Source organism: Stenella coeruleoalba (genome assembly GCF_951394435.1).
Source record: "Stenella coeruleoalba genome assembly, chromosome: 8".
NCBI classification, from domain to species: domain Eukaryota; kingdom Metazoa; phylum Chordata; class Mammalia; order Artiodactyla; family Delphinidae; genus Stenella; species Stenella coeruleoalba.
The window spans coordinates 6,232,719-6,255,861 of record NC_137154.1 but is presented as its reverse complement, the minus strand read 5'-3'; the positions used below and the strand labels follow the sequence as shown (position 1 = coordinate 6,255,861).

At 52.5% G+C, this 23,143-nt stretch overlaps 2 protein-coding genes across 6 annotated transcripts in view; both read left to right on the top strand.

Annotated features, from left to right (window-relative positions):
- The first annotated feature begins 8,307 nt into the window (after positions 1-8,307).
- On the top strand, positions 8,308-17,424 carry PELI3 (pellino E3 ubiquitin protein ligase family member 3). Of its 3 annotated transcripts, XM_079928462.1 has the most exons (8): positions 8,308-8,465; positions 9,608-9,760; positions 10,301-10,372; positions 12,477-12,606; positions 13,203-13,304; positions 14,102-14,296; positions 14,614-14,802; positions 16,204-17,424. In XM_079928462.1, exons 2-8 carry the CDS (start codon positions 9,609-9,611, stop codon positions 16,771-16,773), a joined length of 1,410 nt encoding a protein of 469 aa, XP_079784588.1. In that variant the 5' UTR covers positions 8,308-8,465; position 9,608; the 3' UTR covers positions 16,774-17,424. The 3 variants fall into 3 exon arrangements, with proteins under 3 accessions (XP_079784588.1, XP_079784589.1, XP_079784590.1); XM_079928463.1 differs by lacking the exon at positions 10,301-10,372; XM_079928464.1 differs by lacking the exons at positions 8,308-8,465; positions 9,608-9,760; positions 10,301-10,372 and adding an exon at positions 11,788-11,896.
- Positions 17,425-18,148: 724 nt separating this feature from the next.
- Positions 18,149-23,143, top strand: part of DPP3 (dipeptidyl peptidase 3) — a 37,322-nt gene continuing 32,327 nt past the window's right edge. For 2 of the 3 annotated variants that reach the window (XM_079928461.1, XM_079928459.1), the window contains exons 1-2: positions 20,915-20,942; positions 22,133-22,407. In XM_079928461.1, coding sequence (XP_079784587.1) covers positions 22,138-22,407 — 270 coding nt within the window. In that variant the 5' untranslated portion in view covers positions 20,915-20,942; positions 22,133-22,137. Of the gene's footprint in view, positions 18,178-20,219; positions 20,320-20,914; positions 20,943-22,132; positions 22,408-23,143 lie in introns of those variants that run through there. The other variant, XM_079928460.1, reaches the window with a different exon arrangement.

Genomic DNA, 23,143 nt, shown 5'->3' with positions numbered 1-23,143 from the left:
TCAAAGAGTGTTCTTCCTATGTTTTCCTCTAAGAGTTTTATAGTGTCCAGTCTTACATTTAGGTCTCTAATCCTTTTTTTTTTTTTTTTGCGGTACGCGGGCCTCTCACTGTTGTGGTCTCTCCCGTTGCGGAGCACAGGCTCCGGATGCGCAGGCTCAGCGGCCATGGCTCACGGGCCCAGCCACTCCGCGGCATGTGGGATCTTCCCGGACCGGGGCACAAACCCGTGTCCACTGCATCGGCAGGCGGACTCTCAACCACTGCGCCACCAGGGAAGCCCTCTAATCCATTTTGAGTTTATTTTTGTGTATGGTGTTAGGGAGTGCTCTAATTTCATTCTTTTCCATGTAGCTGTCCAGTTTTCCCAGCACCACTTACTGAAGACACTATCTTTTCTCCATTGTATAGCCTTGCCTCGTTTGTCATACATTAGTTGACCATAGGTGTGTGGGTTTATCTATGGGCTTTTATCCTGTTCCATTGATCTATGTTTCTGTTTTTGTGCCAGTACCATATTGTCTTGATTACTGTAGCTTTGTACCATAGTCTGAAGTTAGGGAGTCTGATTCCTCCAGCTTCGTTTTTTTACCTCAAGACTGCTTTGGCTATTCGGGGTCTTTTGTGTCTCCATACAAATTTTAAGATTTTTTTGTTCTAGTTCTGTAAAAAATGCCACTGGTAATTTGATAGGGATTGCATTGAATCTGTAGATTGCTTTGGGTAGTATAGTCATTTTCACAATATTGATTCTTCCAATCCAAGAACATGGTATATCTCTCCATCTGTTTGTGTCATCTTCAATTTCTTTCATCAGTGTCTTATAGTTTTCTGAGTACAGGTCTTTTACCTCCTTAGGTAGGTTTATTCCTAGGTATATTATTCTTTTTGTTGCAGTGGTGAATGGGATTGTTTCCTTCATTTCTCTTTCTGATCTTTTGTTGTTAGTGTATAGGAATGCAAGAGATTTCTGTGCATTAATTTTGTATCCTGCAACTTTACCAAATTCATTGATTAGCTCTAGTAGTTTTCTGGTGGCATCTTTAGGATTCTCTATGTATAGTATCATGTCATCTGCAAACAGTGACAGTTTTACTTCTTCTTTTCCCACTTGAATTCCTTTTTCTTCTCTGATGCCGTGGCTAGGACTTCCAAAACTATGTTGAATAATAGTGGTGAGAATGGACATCCTTGTCTTGTTCCTGATCTTAGAGGAAATGCTTTCAGTTTTTCACCATTGAGAATGATGTTTGCTGTGGGTTTGTCATATATGGCCTTTATTATGTTGAGGTAGGTTCCATTTATGTCCACTTTCCAGAGAGTTTTTATCAAAATGGGTGTTGAATTTTGTCAAAAGATTTTTTTGCATCTATTGAGATGATCATATGTTTTTGTTTTTGTTTTTGTTTTTTTTGTGGTACACGGACCTCTCACTGTTGTGGCCTCTCCCGTTGCGGAGCACAGGCTCCGGACGCGCAGGCTCAGCGGCCGTGGCTCACGGGCCCAGCCGCTCTGCGGCGTGTGGGATCTTCCCGGACCAGGGCATGAACCCGTGTTCCCTGCATCGGCAGGCGGACTCTCAACCACTGCGCCACCAGGGAAGCCCGCAACTGCCTTTTGTAGTGGACACATTTAGGTCCAATCCATGACCTTGATGTTCCCCCACTCTCTGAAAATGCACCTCCAATCCATGGGGTTGGACCCAGCAACTATTTTTATATGACGTGATCCTGCCTATCTGTAGTTGACTGGCCAGGAGCGAGCATCTCACCCAAGCTGGGCCAGAGTTCCTCCCCTTGTGATTTTTCATCAAAAGTTAGGAATTCTATTCTCAATTTGGACTGGCTTCCTGAAAGGAGAAGATATCAAAACTTGGGAGATGTGGAGCAGCCACTTCCTACCTCAGAACAAGTATGTTGGTCTGAAGGGAGGGAAGAGTGATGCCAACATACAGAGAGACAAAGAGACAAAAAGTGGGGAGAGACGGTTCCTTTCAGGTTCCTGCTGTCTGTTGCCACTCCTCAGGAAGAACTGCTTTCAGGTTTCTAAGGGTGTCTGTCAAGGTTCTTAATTTCAAGTACAGAAGCCAATTCTGGTCAACCTAAGCAGGAAGAAAATTTATGAAGGATACTCAGTAACTCACAGGATCTCCAGGCTGTTCAGGGAACTAGGCACAGTAGCTAGGCAAGTGGGAACACACCCAAAATCGTGACACAGAACTGGTCCTAAGAATACACCACTGCCCACGCTGGGCATAGCATCTTCACCACTGGCACCGCTGGCGGAGGGCTGCAGATTCTGCCGTTGGAAATACTTTTACTGCTACTTCTGAAATTGGACATAGCCACTGTCTCCTCCACATCTGCTTCTTTAGGAAATAGCCTCTGATTCAGTCTGAAGCAGATGCCTCTGCCTGGAAGAATCTAAGACATGTGTCTGCACCCTAGATGCAAGGGATGCTGGGAAAGGGAATACCTGGCATTTTCAACCTTTATAGTTGGAACTAGTCTCTGTCTCATCAAGTTGGGTTCACACACACACACACACACACACACACAGGAAAAGGTTTCAGATTATGGACAGCCAAAAATATATCAAATGTCTCTCACACTAGGATTCTGTAATACCCTGTTGCATCTAATTATGGAATCTCTCCTCTTTTTTTTCCTCCATATACAACCCATAAATAATACAGAAATTGGTGCCAGGAGTGGGGTTTGAAAGTAACAATCATAAAAACTATGGAACTGTCCAAATATGGTAGAGGCTGAGTTGTAAGTAGGGATAATTTTCATGACCTAGGATGGAAGTGGCAGTTCTTGTATCCAGTGGCAAAGCAGTTAGTTCAATTATCCCCCAGTGTCTCTTGAGACTTAGGTCAGGTGCCCACCAAGGGTGAAGCTTTGGCATAGCAAAACCAGTTTTCCATGATTCTCCAACTCTACAGCAGAAAAAAGCTATCTCTGAGTCTCCATTCCAAATTCCCAACAGACATAAGGTGATTGGCCCAGCCTGGGTTACGTTGGCACCCCTATTCCCTTTAGCTGTGGCCAGGGAATGATATCACAAAGATAAACATGATTTCTGGGGATGCAGCACTGGGGATTAAGGGATTAGGGAGAAGTAGGTTCATTGGTGTGACCCAAAGCAAGTACTTAATAACACTGTTGATCAGTGGGTAAATAAATGAATAAATCAAGCTATCAACATTTGAAGCTCTAGGGGCCCTTCTTATCCCTTCCCATAGCTTTTCTTCTGTCTGTGCACCTGCTGTCACTGGCTTCCTCAGCTCCTCTTCACTCACTCTGGCCATGGCTATCTCAGCCTCACCAGCCTCCTCTACATCCTGACTTTTCAGCTGGAACAACTCCCTACCCATTCAAATTACAGAATGTGAGGGTTTGATTGAACCAACTCTTCTTTTTTCTTTCTTTTTTAAAATAAATTTATTTATTTTATTTTATTCATTTTTGGCTGTGTTGGGTCTTCGTTGCTGTGTGCAGGTTTTTCTCTAGTTGCAGCGAGCGGGGGCTACTGTTCATTGTGGCGCATGGGCCTCTCATTGTGGTGGCTTCTCTCGTTGTGAAGCATAGGCTCTGGGTGCGTGGGCTTCAGTAGTTGTGGCTCACGGGCTCTAGAGCGCAGGCTCAGTAGTTGTGGCGCATCGGCTCAGTTGCTCCGCGGCATGTGGAATCTTCCCGGACCAGGGTTTGAACCCATGTCCCCTACAATGGCAGGTGGATTCTTAACCATTGAGCCACCAGGGACACCCCTGAACCAACTCATCTTATTTTTAACATTTTTATTATAAAATACAATAAACAAACCAAAAGCTCACACAACATAAATGTAGAGCTTAACAAACATTAAACGAGCACTCAGGTGAGTGCCACTCTGTCAAGACACCAAACAGCAACCTGGACAGCACCCCAGACAGCACCCCAGAGCGCCCGCTGTTCTCCTTCCAGCCTGATTTTCAGGGTGTTAACTTCCTTGCCTTTCTAATTAGTTTTACCACCAAAGTAAGCATCTTGAACTGACACAGCTTAGTTTGGACTATTTTTGAGATTTATATCAATATAATTATAGAGTATGATTATATAATTAATATAATCAATATAATTATATAATTATAGAGTATGAATTCTGCTGTTTAGCTTCTTCTACTCAATGTTATTATTTTTTGCTTGTTTTGTTTTGTTCTATTTTGTTCTTTTTTAGTAAAAGCTATATTGAGATATAATTCACATATCATACAATTCACCAATTTAAAGTGTACAGCTTAGTGGTTTTGGGTATGTTCATGGATACATGTAACCATCACCACAGTCAATTTCGGAACATTTTCATTACCTCAAAGAGAAACTCATACCCTTTAGCTATCACCCCTCATTCCACCATCCCTCCCGGGCTAAATGAGCACTAATCCGCTTTCTGTCTATAGATTTTCCTATTTTGATATTTCTTGTAAATGAAATCATACAATATGCAGTGTTTTATGACTGACTTCTTTCACTTAGCATAATGTTTTCAAGGTTGTAGCATATATCAGTACTTTGTTCCTTTCTATGGCTGAATAATATTCCATTGTATAGATATACTACATTTTGTTTATCCATTCAACAATTGATGAACACTTGGGTTGTCCACGTTTTGGCTATTATGAATAATGCTACCATAAATATGTGTGTAAAAATTTTTGTGTGGGCATATGTTTTCATTTCTCTTGGGCCTATCCCTAGGAGTGGAGTTGCTGGGTCACATGGTAACTATGTTTAACTGTCGGAAGCAATGCTGGACTATTTTCCCAAGTGGCTGCAGCATTTTACAATCCCACGGTCAGTGTGTGAGGGTGCCGATTTCCCCACATCCTGACAACATCTGCCTGGTTTTTTCCTAGTCTATGTGTCATCCTTTCCTGTTGGAAACTGAAGATTTTAGATAATATATTGTGGCACCTTTGCATTTGCCACCCCCCAAGGGCTTACTATTGTTATTTGCTTGTTTAGTGACTGGGTGGATTATTTTAGTAAAGTCCATCCCCCTTTCCCACAGCCTGAGTTTAAAGCCTCTGTCCTTGGTCCTCAGTCTGCATGCCCACCGCAGTCACCTAGGATGACTGATTTGGGCAGAGCTCTCCTTGACTGACTCTCCCTGACCACACCCAGCTGTTAAACTCCACTCATTGCCAGCTGAGTTCTCTATTGTTTTCAACAATGTCCTAGAACATAAATTGTTCCACAAGCTGATCCAATCAAGTTTGGACTCTGAAGGAATAGGGTTTGGATCCCTAAATCTATCTGAGGGGTCTGTCTTTTCCCAGCCCCACGCTTCTATCTACAACAAGGCCTCAAAGGCACAGCTCAGCATCTTAGCTCTTCCTTATCCATTCCTCTGCAAATCTCTTAGCCCAGAAAGCGTTTGTTGTTGGTTTGTTTGTTTGTTTTCAACATCCTTTCTCAACTAGATGCACAAATACTCTTCCAAACTGTTTATGCCAGCCCCTATCTCTGGGCACTTGAACCCAAGAATTGAAGAAATACGGGCTGTATCTTGTTCCTTTCTTTGTCCCCTTTTTAAAAAGCAATAGGGTTGGGACTCCCCTGGTGGAGCAGTGGTTAAGAATCTGCCTACCAATGCAGGGGACACGGGTTTGAGCCCTGGTTCGGGAATATCCCACATGCCGCAGAGCAACTAAGCCGGTGCGCCACAACTGCTGAGCCTGCGCTCTAGAGCCCACGTGCCACAACTAATGAGCCTGCATGCTGCAACTACTGAAGCCCACATGCCTAGAGCCCGTGCTCTGCAACAAGAGAAGCCACCACAATGAGAAGCCTGCACACCGCAGCAAAGAGTAGCCCCCACTCGCCTAAGACCCAAAGCAGCCAAAAAAAAAGAAGCAATAGGGTCAAGATCTAGATTGAAGAGAGAGGGGAGGGGCTGAACAAAAAGGTTTTCAAAACAATACTGCACATTTTTATCCCACTTCAGGAAGGTACTATTATTATTCCCATTTTATAAATACAGGAAGTGATGTCTAGAGAGATTAAGAAGCTGGAGTTCTTTTTTTTTTTAATATTTATTTATTTATTTGGCCGCACCAGGTCTTAGTTGCGGCACGTGGGATCTGGTTCCCTGACCAGGGATCAAACCCAGACCCCCCTGCGTTGGGAGCGCGGAGCCTTTGCCACTGGACCACCAGGGAAGTCCCGAAGCTGGAGTTCTTAGGACAGAGCATGGGCCTTAGAGCCAGAAGCCAAGGCTGGGACTTGAGATTCTGTGTCTGTTGGTGGTGTTCCAACTCACCCTTCCTCTCCCTGACCTGGACAATGCAATGCTTCAATCAGGCTCATCACGTGCTCCCAGAGGTCCCTCCTGGTCTGGCTGTACCCACCATGCAGCTCCAAGCCCAGTGCTCTACCACAGGAGAAATCTCTGCCTCCTGGGACAAAGCCTTGGAACCTCTCTTAGCCCTTCCTGCAGTCTGGTGTCGGGTCATAGCACGGGGGCTCTGGTCAAACGTCAGTTCCATACTTGCCTGGCTGTGTGACCTGGCTGCCCACCCCCACCCCAGCCTCACTTTTCTCATCTGTAAACTGGGAATTCTAACAGTAATTCAGTACGTGTTCACAGAGGGCCTGCTCTGGCAGAAAATGTGCTGGAAGCTGGGAGTGCAAAGGGGAGTAAGACTGTCGCAGTGTCCCTGCGATCTATTATGGCTGTGCATACCTGGCATGCAGGTGGGCATACTGTAGGCAGTCAGGGATGGAAGCTACCCTGTGGTGCAGGATTTGTATGACCTGCTGCCGGCAGCTCAGCAGTCCAGCCTGCCCTGTGGTGGCCTCTCAGGGAGTTTCTCTTTGATTAATGACTGCTTTTGTCCTCAAAGGGTGTGCTGTCAGCTGCTTTCCTGTTTCATCTGGCTGCTGGGGCCCCAGAACAGTTGGCAAAGCAGTTGGTATCTTGGACTATTTTTAGGTGGCGGAGTTAGTGGGGTGTGTAGATGTGGTGGGGCCCAGGAGGAGTCTTGGAGACGGGCAGCTTCATAAACAACAAGTTGGGGAGACGGAGGGGAAGTGTGCCCCCTCTCAGGAATGTGTGGGCAAACTTTCACTTATCCTTCTTGACTGGGGCCAAAGGTGGCCTCCTCTGTGCAGCCTTCCTTGATTTCCTCAATAAAACATGCACTCCAAAGATGCAAATTAAAGGTCCACCCTCTGGGCTTCCCCCAGCTCTTGGTTATAGTTCCAAACAGACCAAGAGATAATGAGCTTTAGGGATCTTATCTGATGCATCTCTGGGTCTCTCTGGCTCTGCACCTCTGAGTGCTGTCCAGCCTTCCCAAGTCATAACAACAAGGTATAGAAGTTAGGAGTCCGGACTTAGGAGTCACATAGCTGAGATCCACTCTTGGGCCCTTTCTAGGAAAATAACCACGACCAAGTCAGGTTCCTAAATCTCTGTTTTCTCATCTGTAAAATGGGTGATTATAGTGCCTGTCTCCCAAGAATTAAAGGGCTTATTTTGTTCAAAGCACAGCACATAGCACCTGGCACAGACTGATAGACGAGATCTCTTGCAAGCCCAGGACCGGAGGGGACTGCAAATCCCCAAAGGTCTCCATCCCCTTTGCGGCATCTCAGGTAGTGTGTGCAAGCTGGCGGGAGAGAGAGAGGAGTTCCTAGACACCTGGGGGGCCCCGAGTCAGCCGGAGGTTGCTCAGCGAGAAAGCAGCCGAGCTTGGTGGGGGAAGACAGGTCTGCTACTGGAGTCAAACGCGGCGGCTTTCCTCTCCTTCCTGCTGACGCACACCCCCTCCTCCGCCTCCTCTAGTATTTTCCTTCTCTCTCCTTCCCGCCCCTGCCTCTCTCCTCTAATTCCGCAGCTTCCCCATCTGGGAGGCGAGTTCTCGGGCAGGAGGTGGAGAGTCCCTGGCCTAAGGTGGGGAAAGGGGCCTCCAGCCCAGTGGGAAGGTCCTAGACCGCGGTGGGGGAGGGGGCGCCAGGGTCTCAAGGAGAACTCGGGAGTCCCCAGAAATGAGGGCGGGGTCAGGGGAGCCCAAACTGGGGGAGGGGTCTCGTATACTACCTAAGAGTCCCAGAGCTGGCGAAGTTGGGCGGGGGAGTTCCTAAAATAGAGTGGTGGGCGGGGCTTCCAAGGCCCGAAGGCGGGGCCACATAAGGGGCGTGGTTTCCTGCGAAAGGGCGGGGCTCCGCCGACTGGGGAAGAGCTTCGCCGCAAGGGGCGGAGTCTTGAGTGGGGCGGGGCTTACACGGGGCGGGGCATAAGGACAGGGGGCGGAGCGTGGCTGTTGGCGCCCGTACCCCTCCCTCGGCTCCGGGTGTCTCCGTGACGAGGCAGCGCGGAGCCGCCGCGGGCCGGGCCCATCCCGCCGCGGCAGCCCCAGGGCCGAGCAGGAGGGAGGCGCAGAGGGAGAGGCGCCGAGCGGAGGCCGGAGCTCGGCCAGGTGAGGCCGCCGGGGCGGAGGGGGCGGGGGCTTCGCCGGGCGGGCCCCAGCGGACGCTGGGGGCGTGTTTGAGTGTCTGGGTGGCAGGGGTACTTGGTCTGAGGGCGGGCGCCTGTGGCTCTTTGCGCGATCGCGCCTGCTGTGGCGGGTCGAGGGTGGACTCTGCGCCCGTCCGGGCACTGCCCGCGGGGCTCGGGTTGTGCTGGACTGTGTGTGTGAGCGCGCGTGTTTGTGTGGAGGGGCCGCCGGGTGTGTATCTGCGTATGTGCTGGGCTGTCATTGTGCCTGCCCCGGGCGCGGGGCGCCGGCCTGCCCCGGCGCAGTCCCTCCTGCGCTGGGATATTTTCCAAACAGGCTTCCTGCGGGGACCAGCTCTGCTGCAGCCCGAGCGGGAGGGGGGAGCGCCGCCCCCACAGGCCTCCAGAGACCCGGGCGGCCCGGGGACTGCAGACTGACACCTGAGGGAGGGAGGGGGGTGCACCGGGGAGGGGTCCAGAGGCCTGCCCGCAGGGCGAGGACAAGATGGGGACACTGGGGCAGATGGATGGGGAGGTAGAGGTGGCCAGACAGGCGGAGATGGGGAGGAGCGTGGGTAGAGAGATGGCGAAAAGGACAGCGGCGGGGACAGAGAGTCACTGAGAAAACAGACAGACAGACAGAGGCCTAGACCGGCAAAGGGGCAGAAAGATTAAGATGGACAGGTAGATTCCAAAAACCTGACAGAAGTGTTACTCAGAGGTCCTGGGGCTGAGAGCCAAACCCAGGAACTGAGTGAAGGATGAGCAGTAAGGGCCCCCAACTCCTGGGGTGACTTTCTTCCAAGCACATCCCAGACTGAGGTCCTGGCCAAAAAGAAGCTTCTGGCCACCCCAAGTTGGTCCATCCTTCTGCCCCTGCCAAATATTCTGACCCTCTGTGCAGCCCCACCCTCTTGGTTCCATCCCATCCATCTCCCTTCCCTGGTATCCCAGCAATCCTGTCAGTTTAGGGGAGGCAGAAGTGAAGTGGTTGCCATAGCAACAGAGTGGGTGAAAGGTCACTCTGTTGTTAGCCTAGGTGGCCTGCAGCAGGCTGGAGCTGGCATTGAGGGGGCTGGGGTGGAAGGCTGCAAAGCTCTTTTTCTCCTCTCCCACTCTGCCCAGAATGGTGTTGGAAGGAAACCCTGAAGTGGGCTCCCCCCGAACCTCAGACCTCCAGCACCCAGAGAACCAGGACTCTTGTGTCCTCTCTTCTCCCAGTGAAGATGCACAGCCAGGGGAGGAGCCCATCAAGTATGGTGAACTCATCGTTCTGGGGTGAGCCTCCCTGGTTCAGGTGGGGCGGGGCACCAGGCACCCCACAGGACAGCCAGACCAAGGGCCCCGGCTCTCCCCACTTAGGGCCTTCTGCTGTTTGTCCCTCCTCACCTTCCCAGCTGAGAGACAAAGTTGACCAAGCCCACCTCAATTCATAATTATTATTTTATCTTCCCATTTTTCATAAATTACTGAGACAACTCTAACTGCCCACCCACGTTTCTGAGCAGAAGAAAGTAACACCAGCTGCCTTTCATAAAGCACCTAGTGTGTGTAGTCTGAGGTGAAGAACTCTGGTTCTCCAGCAAAACTGCTTGGTTCAAATCCTGCCTTGCAAGTTGCTTAACTTCCCTGTGCCTCTGTTTTCCCATTTCCCAATAGGGATGCTAATAATAATACCTCAGAGGGTTGTTGGAAGGAATGAATGAGGTGATTTCTGTAAAGCACGTAGGACAGTGCCTGGCACACACCAAGTGTTCTGGGAGGCAGGCCTGTGCCGAGCCCTTTCATGGACATTATTTCATTTCAATCTTCACAAAGATGCTGTGAGGAAGGAGGTGAGGAAACCGAGGCTCAGAGAGGGGAAGTGACTGGCCCAAGGGCACACAGCTGGTAAGTGGCAGGGCTGGGATTTGGACCCAGGGCTTTTTACTCTAGGTCTAGTGAACTTTTGCTAAGCTACAGCTGACCCTCATGCTACAGATGAGGAAACTGAGGCCAGGAGAGAGGAAGAGACATGAGTTGGTGGCTGAGTAGAGCTCATCCCTTCCTGGTCTTCACCTGACCAGGATCTCTGCACCACCCACCTAGCTCTTGCCCCAGGCAAAAATTCCTCTCCTTCCTCCCCTGTCTGTACCTCCTTTTGGCCTCTCTCTCTACCCCAAAGAAAGTATATGATAAGCTATGTTATCATTGTGATGATTATTTAGAAATAATAATGGCTACTGTTTGTTGACATGTACATGCCATGTACTTTTTTTTCAGTAATAATAATAATAATAGCTAACACTTACCAAGGGCTTGCTATATATATGCCAAACTCTGTGCCAAGCATTTTTAAATGCTTTATCTCCTTTAGTTCTCACAATGAACCTGTGAGGTAGGTCCTGATAAATTAACCCCATGTTACAGAGGTCATATGATAAGCGGGAAAGCCAGGATTTAAGCCAGGCCAGTCTGAGCCCCCAGCCTGTGTCCTGAACTGTCCCACCCCCCATATGTGGGAAGAGCTTACAAGGGCAAAAGTGATGCCCCTCTCAGGGGTGCTTGCATTAGAAAAGCAGCTGCTTCGGAATTCCCTGGTGGTCCAGTGGTTAGGACTCCACACTTTCAAAAAAAAAAAAAAAAAAAGCAGCTGCTCGATGTCCCAAAGGAAGAGCTGGCACTGCAGCTGAGGGTGAGGCCACTGATGAGGGAGAGCTCAGACCTAAGGGGACAGGCCCTCTTGACTGCCATTTGTTCTCTGCAGGGCAGTGAAGCCCCACACTGGCTGGACATCAGAGCCACCTGGCGAGCACATTGGAAAATACCCATTGACAGGCCCATCCCAAACCTACAGAATCAGAATCTCCATGTGTGAGGCCGGGGAAGATTCTGATTCAAGTGGTCCTCAGCTGTATTTGCCAGCTATTCATCCTTTTCACTTCCTGCCGCCAAACCTCCCATGGCTCCCCACTGCTTATGGAATAAAGTCCGGAATCCTCAGCCTGGTGTTCAGGGCCCTCCCACCAAGTTCATTTTCCCCTGCTGCACTTTACCACCCAAATCATCACTCTGTGATCTCACCAAACCCTTCCAGCCTCAAGGCCTTTGCTCAGGGTGAGCCCTCCTACAGAAAGTCTTCTGCAGAAGAGGCTGGAGTCAGACAGACCCGAGTTCACATCTAGACTTTTCCCACTGACTAGCCTGGGACCTCAGGCAAGTCATTTTATCTCCCTGAGCCTCAATTTTCCTCATTCGTATAATGAGAAGAAAGATACTTGCCTGGCAGGACGTTGCACACGTTCCATTAGGTAATTAATAATGCGAAGCACCAAGAACACGGGAGGCTCCGGTACATGGCAGCGATCAAGGTTATGACTCACTCCATCTTTGCCTTCCACAATCATTCCCTCCGGACGAGAGCTGGAAAGGAAGGTAGAAATTTGATGTGTGTGGCGATATGGAGGTAGTGGCATTGTGGGTCTGTTTTTTTTCTTTCATTCTGGTTTCCGGTAGTACTTGTGATATAATTAATGACAGTTTGCTAAAGGTGAATCCTTTCTAGTTCTTCAAGGCCCAGTATGGGTGTCCCCTCTCTTAGAAACCTGATCCTGGGGCCAGAATTCCCTTCTCCTGTCTCTGGGCCTGGGGCACACTTGGCTTGTGCCTGGATCATGGCAGGTGGCACCCAGGTTTCTTGAAAAACTTAGGGCACAGAACTGACTGTGGTGTGTCACTATACCATGCCAGCACCTGGCACCCGGCCAGGCATGGTTCAGGAATCCAGAAAACACTGGTTAATTGGATGCAAGGCCTTTTGAGGATATTCTGACCCCCACCCCACTCCCCGAAGGCACCAATTGGATAGAGTAGGGTCTTCTAGTTGTGGGTGGTTCTAGGGCTTGTTTATTAAGGTAGGATCTGCCCAGAAGTTGGCAGTTCCTCCTAGTCTCTCAGGGGCTCACTTTCTCTCTCTCTCCCTGCAACCCTTTCTTCTTATCCCTCACATCCACAGCTACAATGGGTGTCTGGCAAGTGGGGACAAGGGCCGCCGCCGAAGCCGCCTGGCACTGAACCGCCGGCCACACGCCAATGGAGTGAAGCCGGACGTCATGCACCATATCTCCACACCGCTTGTGTCCAAGGCAAGCAGCTTGTCCTAGCAGTCCTGGGTGCTGGTCTTCCCAGTCCTACCTGCCCACAGCCCCGCTGGAGCAGGGGAGCCCACTGTGTCTTCACTCACTGCCCCAGAGAAATGGTGCTGGTGGGAGATCCCTTGCCATGTGTTACAGTCTGCACAGTGTTTCCTTGACCACCAGACCCCATTCGTTGGATGGAAGTGGTCAGCATCATTTTAGAGGCGGCCAAGGCTCAGAGAGGGGATGTGACAGTCACACAGCAATGACAAAGGAAAGGCCTTTGGCTGCAGAGGGTTTGGGTTAGAATTCGGGCTCTGCTGTTTCCAGCTGTTAGAACTTAGGCCAGTTTCTTCTCCTCTTGGAGCTGCAGTTCCCTCAACTGTAAATCGGAAATGATAACCATGCCTCCTTCGGGTGGCTTTAGGGATCAAACAAGGTAACCTGTGTAAAGTGTCAACTGCACAATACACCCTCTGCAAAGGGTGGAGCCGCCCCTTCCCTAGGAAGTGGCCACTGGGCCTTGGGCTCCAGCTTCTGGCTTAGAGGCTCACCCTTCTCCTGGCCACATGCCCGGGAAAGTGACTTCTCCTTTCTGTCACCAGGCACTGAGCAACCGTGGCCAGCACAGCATCTCGTACACACTGTCCCGGAGCCACTCGGTCATAGTCGAGTACACACATGACAGTGACACAGACATGTTCCAGGTATGCTCGGGTGCCTCCACAAGCCTTGGCCACTGGACCACCAGGCCTGGACACTCAGCTCTGCAGGCGTTCCAGGGGGTGGCTCGTGGCCACGGGGCAGGTACTTTGTGTCCTCAGTGCAGTGGATCACTCTTCAGATGAGGAAGCAGGACACCCCAGTGAGGGTTGTTGACTTCCCAGTCACACAGGAAGTCAGTGGCTGGATCAAGATTCAGACCCAAGCCTGGACTCCCACCTGCGGGAGGCATACAGTTTAGGAGTTCAGAGTGTGTTGTGAGAGTCGCACTGCCTGGCTTCTGCTCCCAGCTCCGTCAGTTAGTAGCTGGATGACTTTGGGCAAGGGTCGCTTAACCTCTCTGGGCCTTGGTTTCCTCATCTATAAAGTGGGGCCCATTATAGTCCCACCCCAGGGCATCGTTGGGAAGATTAACTGAGATATTGCACACGAAATGCTTAACATGATATATAGTAAATATTTACCAAAAATTCACTATTTTCTACTAACATCTGAACATTCCCAGACTATGGGTGTCCGTTACCCTTTCACTGTTCTATCCGCGAATCAGCTAGTTTTTAATTGAGTGGGGTGCTTCCAGGAACTGGGCGGGAGACAGAGAAGGAGAAACACAGACACCAGTGATTGGATGTGGAGACCCCCAGGGAGCTGGGATGGTGCTGTCCCCTCCTTGTTTGCTGACCCTGCACACAGAGCAGCTGCTGGGAACCCTGGGATGGGAAGCCCGCAGGACTGACCTGTGCACACAGCATTCCTGTGCCTGCCCTCCCCTCCCTCACAGATTGGCCGCTCCACGGAGAACATGATCGACTTTGTGGTAACAGACACGTCCCCTGGAGGAGGGGCTGCCGAGGGCCCCTCTGCCCAGAGCACCATCTCCCGCTATGCCTGCCGCATCCTCTGTGACCGCCGGCCGCCCTATACCGCCCGCATCTATGCCGCTGGCTTCGATGCCTCCAGCAACATCTTCCTTGGAGTGAGTGAGCCCCCCGGGCAGGGACCAGCACTACATCTGAGAGTGAGCCGAGGGGTAGGCTGGGGAGGGGCAGCATCCTGGGGTGATGGACCAGCCTGCAGTAATCATAACCATGACCTATGCGGGGATTAGCAGCCCCACTTAACAAATGAGCAAAGCGAGGCTCAGAGAGGTCAGGTGATGCCCAAGGTCACGCAGCGCCAATTCTAGTCCTCTCCGGGCCACCTCTGAGCTCGAGGGTAGAGGGGCAGCACTCCTGGCTCGCAGCCTGCTGGGGGACACTCGGGGATGTGATCTGATCCCACGTGTGGTCCCAGGAGCGGGCAGCCAAATGGCGGACCCCTGACGGCCTGATGGACGGCTTAACCACCAACGGGGTCCTGGTGATGCACCCAGCAGGCGGCTTCTCTGAGGACTCGGCCCCGGGTGTCTGGCGGGAGATCTCGGTCTGTGGGAATGTATATACTCTGAGGGACAGCCGCTCGGCACAGCAGCGGGGGAAGCTGGTAGGTGGCCTGTCCACCCTCCTCCCCACCCCCTCATCCTTCCTGGGTCCTCCCAATCTCCCCTTCCCCCTTCCCAAGCCAGGACAGATGATCTCCAGTCCTGCTGCACAAGGGATCCCCAACAGGGTCCATCTGGGGGCACGTGCCGCTTGCACCACAGAGGGGAACAGACCAGCATCTCCAAGTGTAGCCCACATACTACCGGAGGTCCCTGGGGTGATGTGAAGTGGCACCCACACAAACACACCATGCAGTACCAAGTGGCTTTGAGGATGCCAGCAGCTGAAAAGTTCACACCCTCCTATGAGGGTGACACTTGGCCTGTGTGTGAGCAGTTTGTAGCCTGAAATGTTGGCAGTTTGTAACATGTCTGTCGCGTTCACACGGGTTTAGCTTTATTCTCTCCCAGCAGGAAAGGGCCTTGGAGTAGTTCTGACACAGGTGACAGTGAACGCTCCATGTGGTACAGACCAGAGAACTAATGCTAGGGGCTGGGAGAGTCCTAGAGAGACATAGGGGCTTTGCCCAACGTCATGTGGCGAAGATCCTCAAATGGGCCACGCAGAGCTTTTCCTAGGTATGAGCACCTCGGGCAAGGAGATGCCAAACCTCGAGGAAAAGCAAGGCTTATCTTTCCAGAGCATCAATTCTATTGGGAGATCTGGGGAAACATTACTTTTTAAAATTATGCTCTTGAACGTTTCACTAGGACACACTTATTGAGCACCTACTATGTTCTGGGCATCGTTCCAAGTGTTTACATTCATGAAAACCACTTGCTATACAGGGAAGTAAAATCCATCTTGAGGATAAGGAAATTAAGACACAGAGAAGATAAGTTACTTGACCAGGGACACAGAGTTAGTCAATACTGAGGCCAGCATTCACACCCCGATGATCTAGCGCTAGAGTCCTTGCTTTTAACCTCAACCCTTAGGACCCCTGCTTTGGGCTAAGTCCCAGCGTTTTGGACAGAGGAGTTTCTGGCCTCTGCCATTAGGGGAGAGCCTGGGAAAATGTTTTAGAAAACTCCCATTTTGGTCCAGGCCTTCTGATTTGACAGATGAGGTGACCAAGGCCCACGTTCCACTGAGTGTAAGGAATGGTGCCTGCCTGGGTGTTTTTTGTTGTTGCTGTTTTTTCGGACAGTGCCTGCCTGGGACCACTTGCCTCCCCTCCCACGTGGCTTCTCAGTCTTTTCTGCTGCTCTGCCCCCACCCTCCCCCCTCCTCTGCCCCAGTCCAACCCCCTCCTCTGCCCCAGCCAACCCCATGGGTCCAGAGTGCTCTCTCTAGGGAGGTTCAGTGGGATGGATGGGTGGCTTGACTGGGGTCACGGCGGCCCAGTGGCAGGGGGTTCAGGAGCCTCTTGGGCAATAAGGCTCTTCTGCTGCCCTTGCAGGTGGAAAACGAGTCCAATGTGCTGCAGGACGGCTCCCTCATTGACCTGTGTGGAGCTACGCTGCTGTGGCGCACGCCGGCGGGGCTACTGCGGGCGCCCACGCTGAAGCAGCTGGAGGCCCAGAGGCAGGAGGCGAATGCAGCGCGGCCCCAGTGTCCCGTGGGCCTCAGCACCCTCGCCTTCCCCAGCCCGGCCCGTGGCCGCACGGCACCTGACAAGCAGCAGCCCTGGGTCTACGTCCGCTGTGGCCACGTCCACGGCTACCACGGCTGGGGCTGCCGACGCGAGCGGGGCCCCCAGGAGCGCGAGTGTCCTCTCTGCCGCCTCGTGGGGCCCTACGTGCCCCTGTGGCTCGGCCAGGAGGCCGGCCTCTGCCTGGACCCCGGGCCGCCCAGCCACGCCTTCGCACCTTGTGGCCACGTCTGCTCTGAGAAGACTGCCCGCTACTGGGCTCAGACGCCACTGCCCCATGGCACCCACGCTTTCCACGCTGCTTGTCCCTTTTGCGGGGCCTGGCTCACCGGCGAGCATGGCTGTGTCCGCCTCATTTTCCAGGGGCCGCTGGACTAGGCTCCCTGGGGGCCCCCTGCTGCCGCGCCCGCCTGCCCACCCAGGTCCCCCACCTCCTGCAGCCCAGAGGGAGCTCTGCATGTGGGACTCTACCTGCTGGCACATCGCCACACCAGATGGACGGGTTGGATGGATGGTGCCCTTCCCCTCTTAACTCTGGCTCCAAAGGGGGGTCTCTGGGACCCCTACCTTGGTCAGAATGATGGGGCCCTCAGCACCAGCTCTGTCCCGGGCTGATGGAGGGAGGCTCACCCCTACGCCCTGGCCCTTCCTGGGGCATCCCACATCATGCCACCTACACTGTGCCCCTGGGGGAATGAAGGGGCCATGGGCCCCTGACCCCCAGCTTAGGCTGGCTGTGCCCTGAGCCTGCCGACCCAGTTCCAGATAATCACCCTGCTGCTGCCCTGGGTTCCTCTATAAACCTTGCTGCTCAGCTGCCCTCACAAATCCCTCGTGTCCTGCATGTGTGCAACGCCTCCAGCCCCTAAGGGAGTGCCGGGTGGGCAGCAGGCTGGGACCGACATCTGCGGATACCTACTGTGGGCAGGACTCCTTGCCAAGTGGGATCTGGGGACACAGAGACAGTCAGACCTGGTTCCCTGCCTGGTAGAGTTCACAGCCTAGTGGATGACAGACCAATTACTGAAGGACAGCATGGCTTCCTGTGTGCTGGGATCAGAGAATCACCAGGAGCTGTGAAGCTGGTCTCACTGGAGGGTAGAAAAGTGAGGAGTGAGAGAGGCTTCACTGAGGAGGCGCATAAGGGCTCCGCCTCGTTGGACTGCTGGGAATCCCCACAGGAAGGATCCACAGGAAGTGGTGGGGGGGTACTTAAGGCAGAAGGGAGGCCGAGCACAGGCTCAGGTGTAAGTATGCAGGGAACTGAGTGAGAGGTTCAGAGTGGCTGGAGCATGGGCTTCAGGGGGCAGAAAGGTGGCTGGAACGAGATGCTGGCGCCATGCTGACAGGGAAGATGCTGGGTGAAAGTTCCGATTCTCATTTCTGGACAGTCAGGAGTTGAGCAGGGGCGGGGGGGCGGGGAGAGGACTCGTGGTTCCAGAGTGTTGGCTGTGACACAAGGGCTACCATCACCGAATGCCCACTGTGTGCCCTGCACTGTGCTAATGGTAATAATAACTATGTTCATTGAGCACTCACCAGGCACCAGGCTCTGCTTCTCAGAGGTTTTATTATTTAATCCTCCCAGTAACCCAGGGAGGGAGGTGTTACCATTTCTGTTTACAGGGAGATTAAAACACATGCTCCAAGTCACACAGCTGGAAAGTGGCCAAGTCAGATTCGAATCCGCAGCTGACTGCCTAGCCTCAGAGCCTGCCCTCTCCCCATCACACTGGGCTGCTTTCCTTGGACAGGGATGGAGGGGTCTGGAGGGCAACCCAGGTAAGGGGAACAGCATGGGCAAAGGTGTGGCAGGGAAAATGCTTGATGACCAATGAGGTGGGTGTGGAGGAGGCAGAAAAGAGGAATGAAGGCTGGGAATGTTGGGCTGGGGTCTGGTGGGCCTTGGTTGCCATAGAGGCCAAGTCTGAACTGGATCCCTATTCATCTTGGCTAAGTGTCGCCTCTTCCTGAGAGCCAAGGCAAGCTCGGGGTGCTGCTGGGATTGCCCCAGAGCTTTCCTGGGGCAAGCAAGTTGGAAAGACAGGTAGATGGAGGTTCTGGAAATATAAAAATCTGAAGAAGAGGCTCTGAGTACCAGCCTGACCTGGGCATCATCCCCAGTGGAAGACAGAGCCTTAGGGAGTACAGATTCCAAGGGGAGGGACCTGCCCTAATCCACACGGTGGGCTGGAGCCACAGAGACCAGACCGGGGACTGTTGAGAGGAGAGAGGGCACTTGCTGGTGGTGAGAGGAGGTGATCAGACTCTTGCTTCTAGAGCATCACACTGTCACAGAGGGGGAGCCCAGATGGGGATGCTGGGGTGGACTTGGGAGCATTGCAACTACACACACACACACACACACAGCCAGAGCAGTAAGAATCCAACTCTTTCCAGTTCCTCTCTTCTCACTCTTTTGAGAACCAAACGGGGGAACACTCCCATGCCATTTCTATCAGGGAACCTCAGACTCTCTAGGAGGAGAGGCAAGCAAAAGGCACACGTGCCACACGAGGGAGAACTCAGAGGTGTTGGTGGAGGGGGTCAGACAGCCCTGGTCTTGGTTCAGCTCTACCCCTTTCCAACTCTTGGAGCCTCAGTCTCCTTAGCTGTTAAATGGAATAACAGTCCCTATGTTGCCAGGTGGTTGTGAATGTATGGAGGACACCTGTAACATAGTATGTACTTAATATTACTTCCTCACCTTCTCCTTCATTCCCATGGGCAAGAGCCAAGGTTGGGGATGGTCATGACTCCAGGGATTAGACTGCTGCATGTGACACTGTGTGTGTGTGTGTGTGTGTGTGTGTGTGTGTGTTGGGACAGGTGGAGGGGACAATGTGGTGGAAGGCTAGACCCCAGTTCAGGGACACCTGAGGACTTCCTGGGTGGCCTTAGGGAAGTCAATGAATCCATCAGCCTCCATTTCCCCATATGTGCAACAGGTAAAATGATATCCTATCTCAGGGTTTCTGCAAGAATTAAATGGGATCCTCCATGTCAAGCTGCTAGCACAGACCCTCAGGAAGTGCTCATATTAGCTGTGAAGATAAAAATGCAGCTCGGTTGGGGGTTTCCCAGGAGTACTGGGATCTTTCCTTGGCCTGAGCTGCCCACTGGTGTCCATGGAAGGCACTTCCTTCTTTATCTGTGTACATTTCAACCTCTCCCAAGTCAAGGAAGACTTTACACGCATGTTAAAGACAATGAAAATCGAGGCACAGGGAAGAAAAGTGATTTTCTAAGGACACAGACCAATTTATTGAGCTCCTCCCTACAATGAAAATCACCATCAGAGTCAACAGTTCACACCACTGTGCCAAGCAGGGCCTTGGGCACTTTTTGTGAATGAGAAACTGGTGCCACTCGTGGGTAGCTGCTGCTCTGGGCTGAGACACAGGTGTGGCCAAGGCTGGCAAGAAGGGTATCCCCTCTCTTCCACCCCTCTCTGCACAACACTAGGGGGCAGCACTACCCTGTCAACACTTCACTCAAGCCTACAACATCCCTCCGAGTAAAGACGATTTTTAGCCTGGTTCTCTGGCTGAGGAAGCCAAGACTCAGAGAGGTAAAGTGTCCCACTCAAGGACACACAGCCAGTAGGCAGGGGAGGACTGACTGGACCGTAGATGGCCTGGCTCTGCCCCACCTCTGACTTGGGACCCTCACCATGTTCCCCACGTCGCCCAGGCTGGGCGCTTGGCCCTTCCACATGCCATTCCCCGCCCAGGCCATCCTCCTGTGAGTCTTTCCAGACATCCAAGGCTCGGCTCTGCCCTGGGCAGCCTTTTGGGGTCACAGGCGGCTTTCTCATCCGTCAGGCACCCGGCAAGCACCAGGGAACTGCCAGGCCCCTCGCCCCTTTGTGCTGAGGAAACTGAGGCTCTAAGATACTCAGCTGCAGCCCCCATCAGGCCCACGGTAAGTCGGTAGCGGTGCAGGGAAGTACTTGGGGGCGTTTCTCCGCGCCCCCCACACGGTAGGACCATGTCAGCCCTGGCAGGAGCCCGCTCACCTGTAGCCTCGATTCCCTGCGCGAAGGGTTTTGCAGTCTCGGAAGAGTCTCCGCCCCCTGGCCCTCGACTCCACCGAGGAAGGACCACATCACTCCCACGGTGCAGGTTCCCCCATACAAAACTGAGCTCGGGGGACTGGGAGAAACCCCAAAGGAGAGCGGAGGTCAGGACTGTGGGGGGGTAATCCCCACAGTCCCCGCCTGGACTCGGGGTCCCTTGCCAGCCCCGTCTGCCGGAACTAGGCCGCCACCGGCCAGGCCACTGAGGTTCCTGACCCCCGCGCGGGCGCCACCTGCCGACAAAAGGCCAAGGCCACAGGGGCCGTTCTGCTTACGACGCCGTGGTGCCTGGGGCGGGGAGCCGGCATGCCGGCGAAGCTCGCCTCGGCGCGCCTATTGGCTGAAGGCGATGCCCGTCCGGACCCCGAGGCCCGGCAATTGGCTGGTGGGGGCGGAGTTCGCGGAGCCCCAATGAATGGGGGGGAGCCGGAAGCAGGAAGTGAGTTTGCGATCGGAGCAGCTGCTGCAGGTGAGGTGAGGCGCGGCGCCCGGGATTCAGGGTCACAATGTGTCATCCTCGGGGGACAGGGCGAGTCTGGGCCGAGCGCAAGATCATTCTCTTTCTGCCCCCCATCCCGTACCCCTGCCAAATTCATCGCGGCCCCGAGGCCAAGGAATGCTCCAGGCAGCAAAGGGTTAACACTCCTTTTAGAGCCCAGGGGATTGTGCTATTGGGGAGCAGCATCGGGAGGGGCGGGGGAGGTTGGAAACTCATTCCTAGTAAGAGAGGGCTTTGTGGAGTATACTCTGGGTTGGGAGACACCCGGATCCCAACCGGGCAGTGAGACCTTCGGTAAGTTGCTTGGCCTCAATCTCCCTAAATGTAAAATGAGTTTTCTCCCAACTCTGAATTTCTGTAGCTAGGGTAGCTCCCCTGGCTCAGTACAGGGAGAGGACAGGAGGACGGAGGACCGAAGAAAAGGCAGAGGGATGAGGGTGGGACAGATCCTGGGATCAGTGAGAGAGGAAGAGTTCAGGGAAAATCATTTACTGCTGTAGGTACATTCCATTCGATAGGGGTGACCTTGTGACCTCGTGACCTCATCTAATTTGCATACCCACCTGGTGAGGCTGGGGTTACTATCAATCTCATCTTACAGAGGCTGTAATGGAGGGGCAGAAAAGTAAAACAATTGACTTGATATTAGGAGTCTGGGGCTGAGCCAGGATTGGAACCTGGGTCTTCCAACTGGGACTTTGTCCTTATGAGCACAGTGGTGGGCAGAATTGAAGAACCTGCAGGATGATTCTGAAGGAGGAGGCTAGGAGGTCAGAGAAGGAGGAGGGGAGGAGTGAGGCCTGGGGCTGGGAATCCAGAGATGCAGATCTCTGCTTCTGACCTCTCCCTTGTGTTATTAGGCAAAGCTCTAGCCTCTCTGGACATGTTTCCCCAACTGTAATACTAGGTAGTTGGATTCAGTCTTTAAGTTTGAGAGGCCATGGGCCAAACATTGCCTACCAGAATATTTTGTAATCTCCTTGGGTGAGTCACCTAACCGTGGCTGAGCCTCAGTTAGCATATCTGGTGCATGGGTACAGTGGTATTCCCTTCCTCATGGACTTTGGAGAGGATTAAATCAGACTGTGAGAGTGCAGAGTCAGGTGTGCAGTTGGCGTGCGATAAATGATGGCTGTGATCATGGTGATGGTTCTCAGCAGGGCCCATGGCGGACACCCAGTACATCCTCCCCAATGACATCGGCGTGTCTAGCCTGGACTGCCGCGAGGCCTTCCGCCTGCTGTTACCCACAGAGCGCCTCTATGCCCACCACCTGTCACGGGCTGCCTGGTATGGAGGCCTGGCCGTGCTGCTGCAGACCTCCCCTGAGGCCCCCTACATCTATGCCTTGCTCAGCCGCCTCTTCCGTGCGCAGGACCCCGACCAGCTGCGCCAGCATGCCCTGGCTGAGGGCCTTACCGAAGAGGAATATCAGGTCAGTTCTCTCAGGCCAGCCTGCATTTCCTGAGTGGCTTCTGGGTGTGAGAGGCCAGGAAGCAGGGGTACAAAGGACTTTCTGTCTCTTTGCATTAGACGAAAGGTTTCAAACACAGGGACATCCCCTCCTGGAGCTTCAGTCTTCTCATCTGCAAGATATGCGTGAGGATAGTCTGTACCTCTTAGGGTTGTAGCAACCTGATGCCAAGATAAGTGGTGGCTGCTGTGATTATAACAAGGGCTGTGGAGTAAAGGAAACAGCTGTGGAGATTCGGAGGCGGTAGAGGAATGAGTCCAGTGTAGGAATCAGGAGGTCTGTGTTCTGACCATATCTTCCTCTACCGTGTTGTGTGTCCCTGGGCAGAATGTTCTGCCTGTCCCCTTGTTTTTGTCTGTCTGTGGGTCTGTTGGCCAAGGAATACATTAATGCATTCTTAGTGCATTACAGAAATGCAGAAAGACACAAAACAAAGCAAAAAGATCATTTGTTCTCAGTGTCCTCCCCAGAGGTAACCACTGAAGATGGTGGGATATATAACCTTTTCAGTCCTCTGCCTGTATTGCATACCTGTACATGTACATATGCACATGTATTAGTTCCTTATTTTCTCTTTTACATATGAGATCACATTCTATGTATGCTTATGAGTTCTGCTTTTTTCACCGAACACCATGTCTTGGAGAACTTACATGGGGTACGTATAAATCCACCTCATTCTTTTTTATTGGCAGTG

Excerpts from the sequence above, each read along its gene's own strand:
- PELI3 (XM_079928462.1), top strand. The coding sequence starts at position 9,609 with ATGGTGTTGGAAGGAAACCCTGAAGTGGGCTCCCCCCGAACCTCAGAC. Across the intron at positions 13,305-14,101 it reads GTGACACAGACATGTTCCAG|ATTGGCCGCTCCACGGAGAA; the intron begins GTATGCTCGGGT and ends CCTCCCTCACAG. Across the intron at positions 14,297-14,613 it reads CCAGCAACATCTTCCTTGGA|GAGCGGGCAGCCAAATGGCG; the intron begins GTGAGTGAGCCC and ends GTGTGGTCCCAG.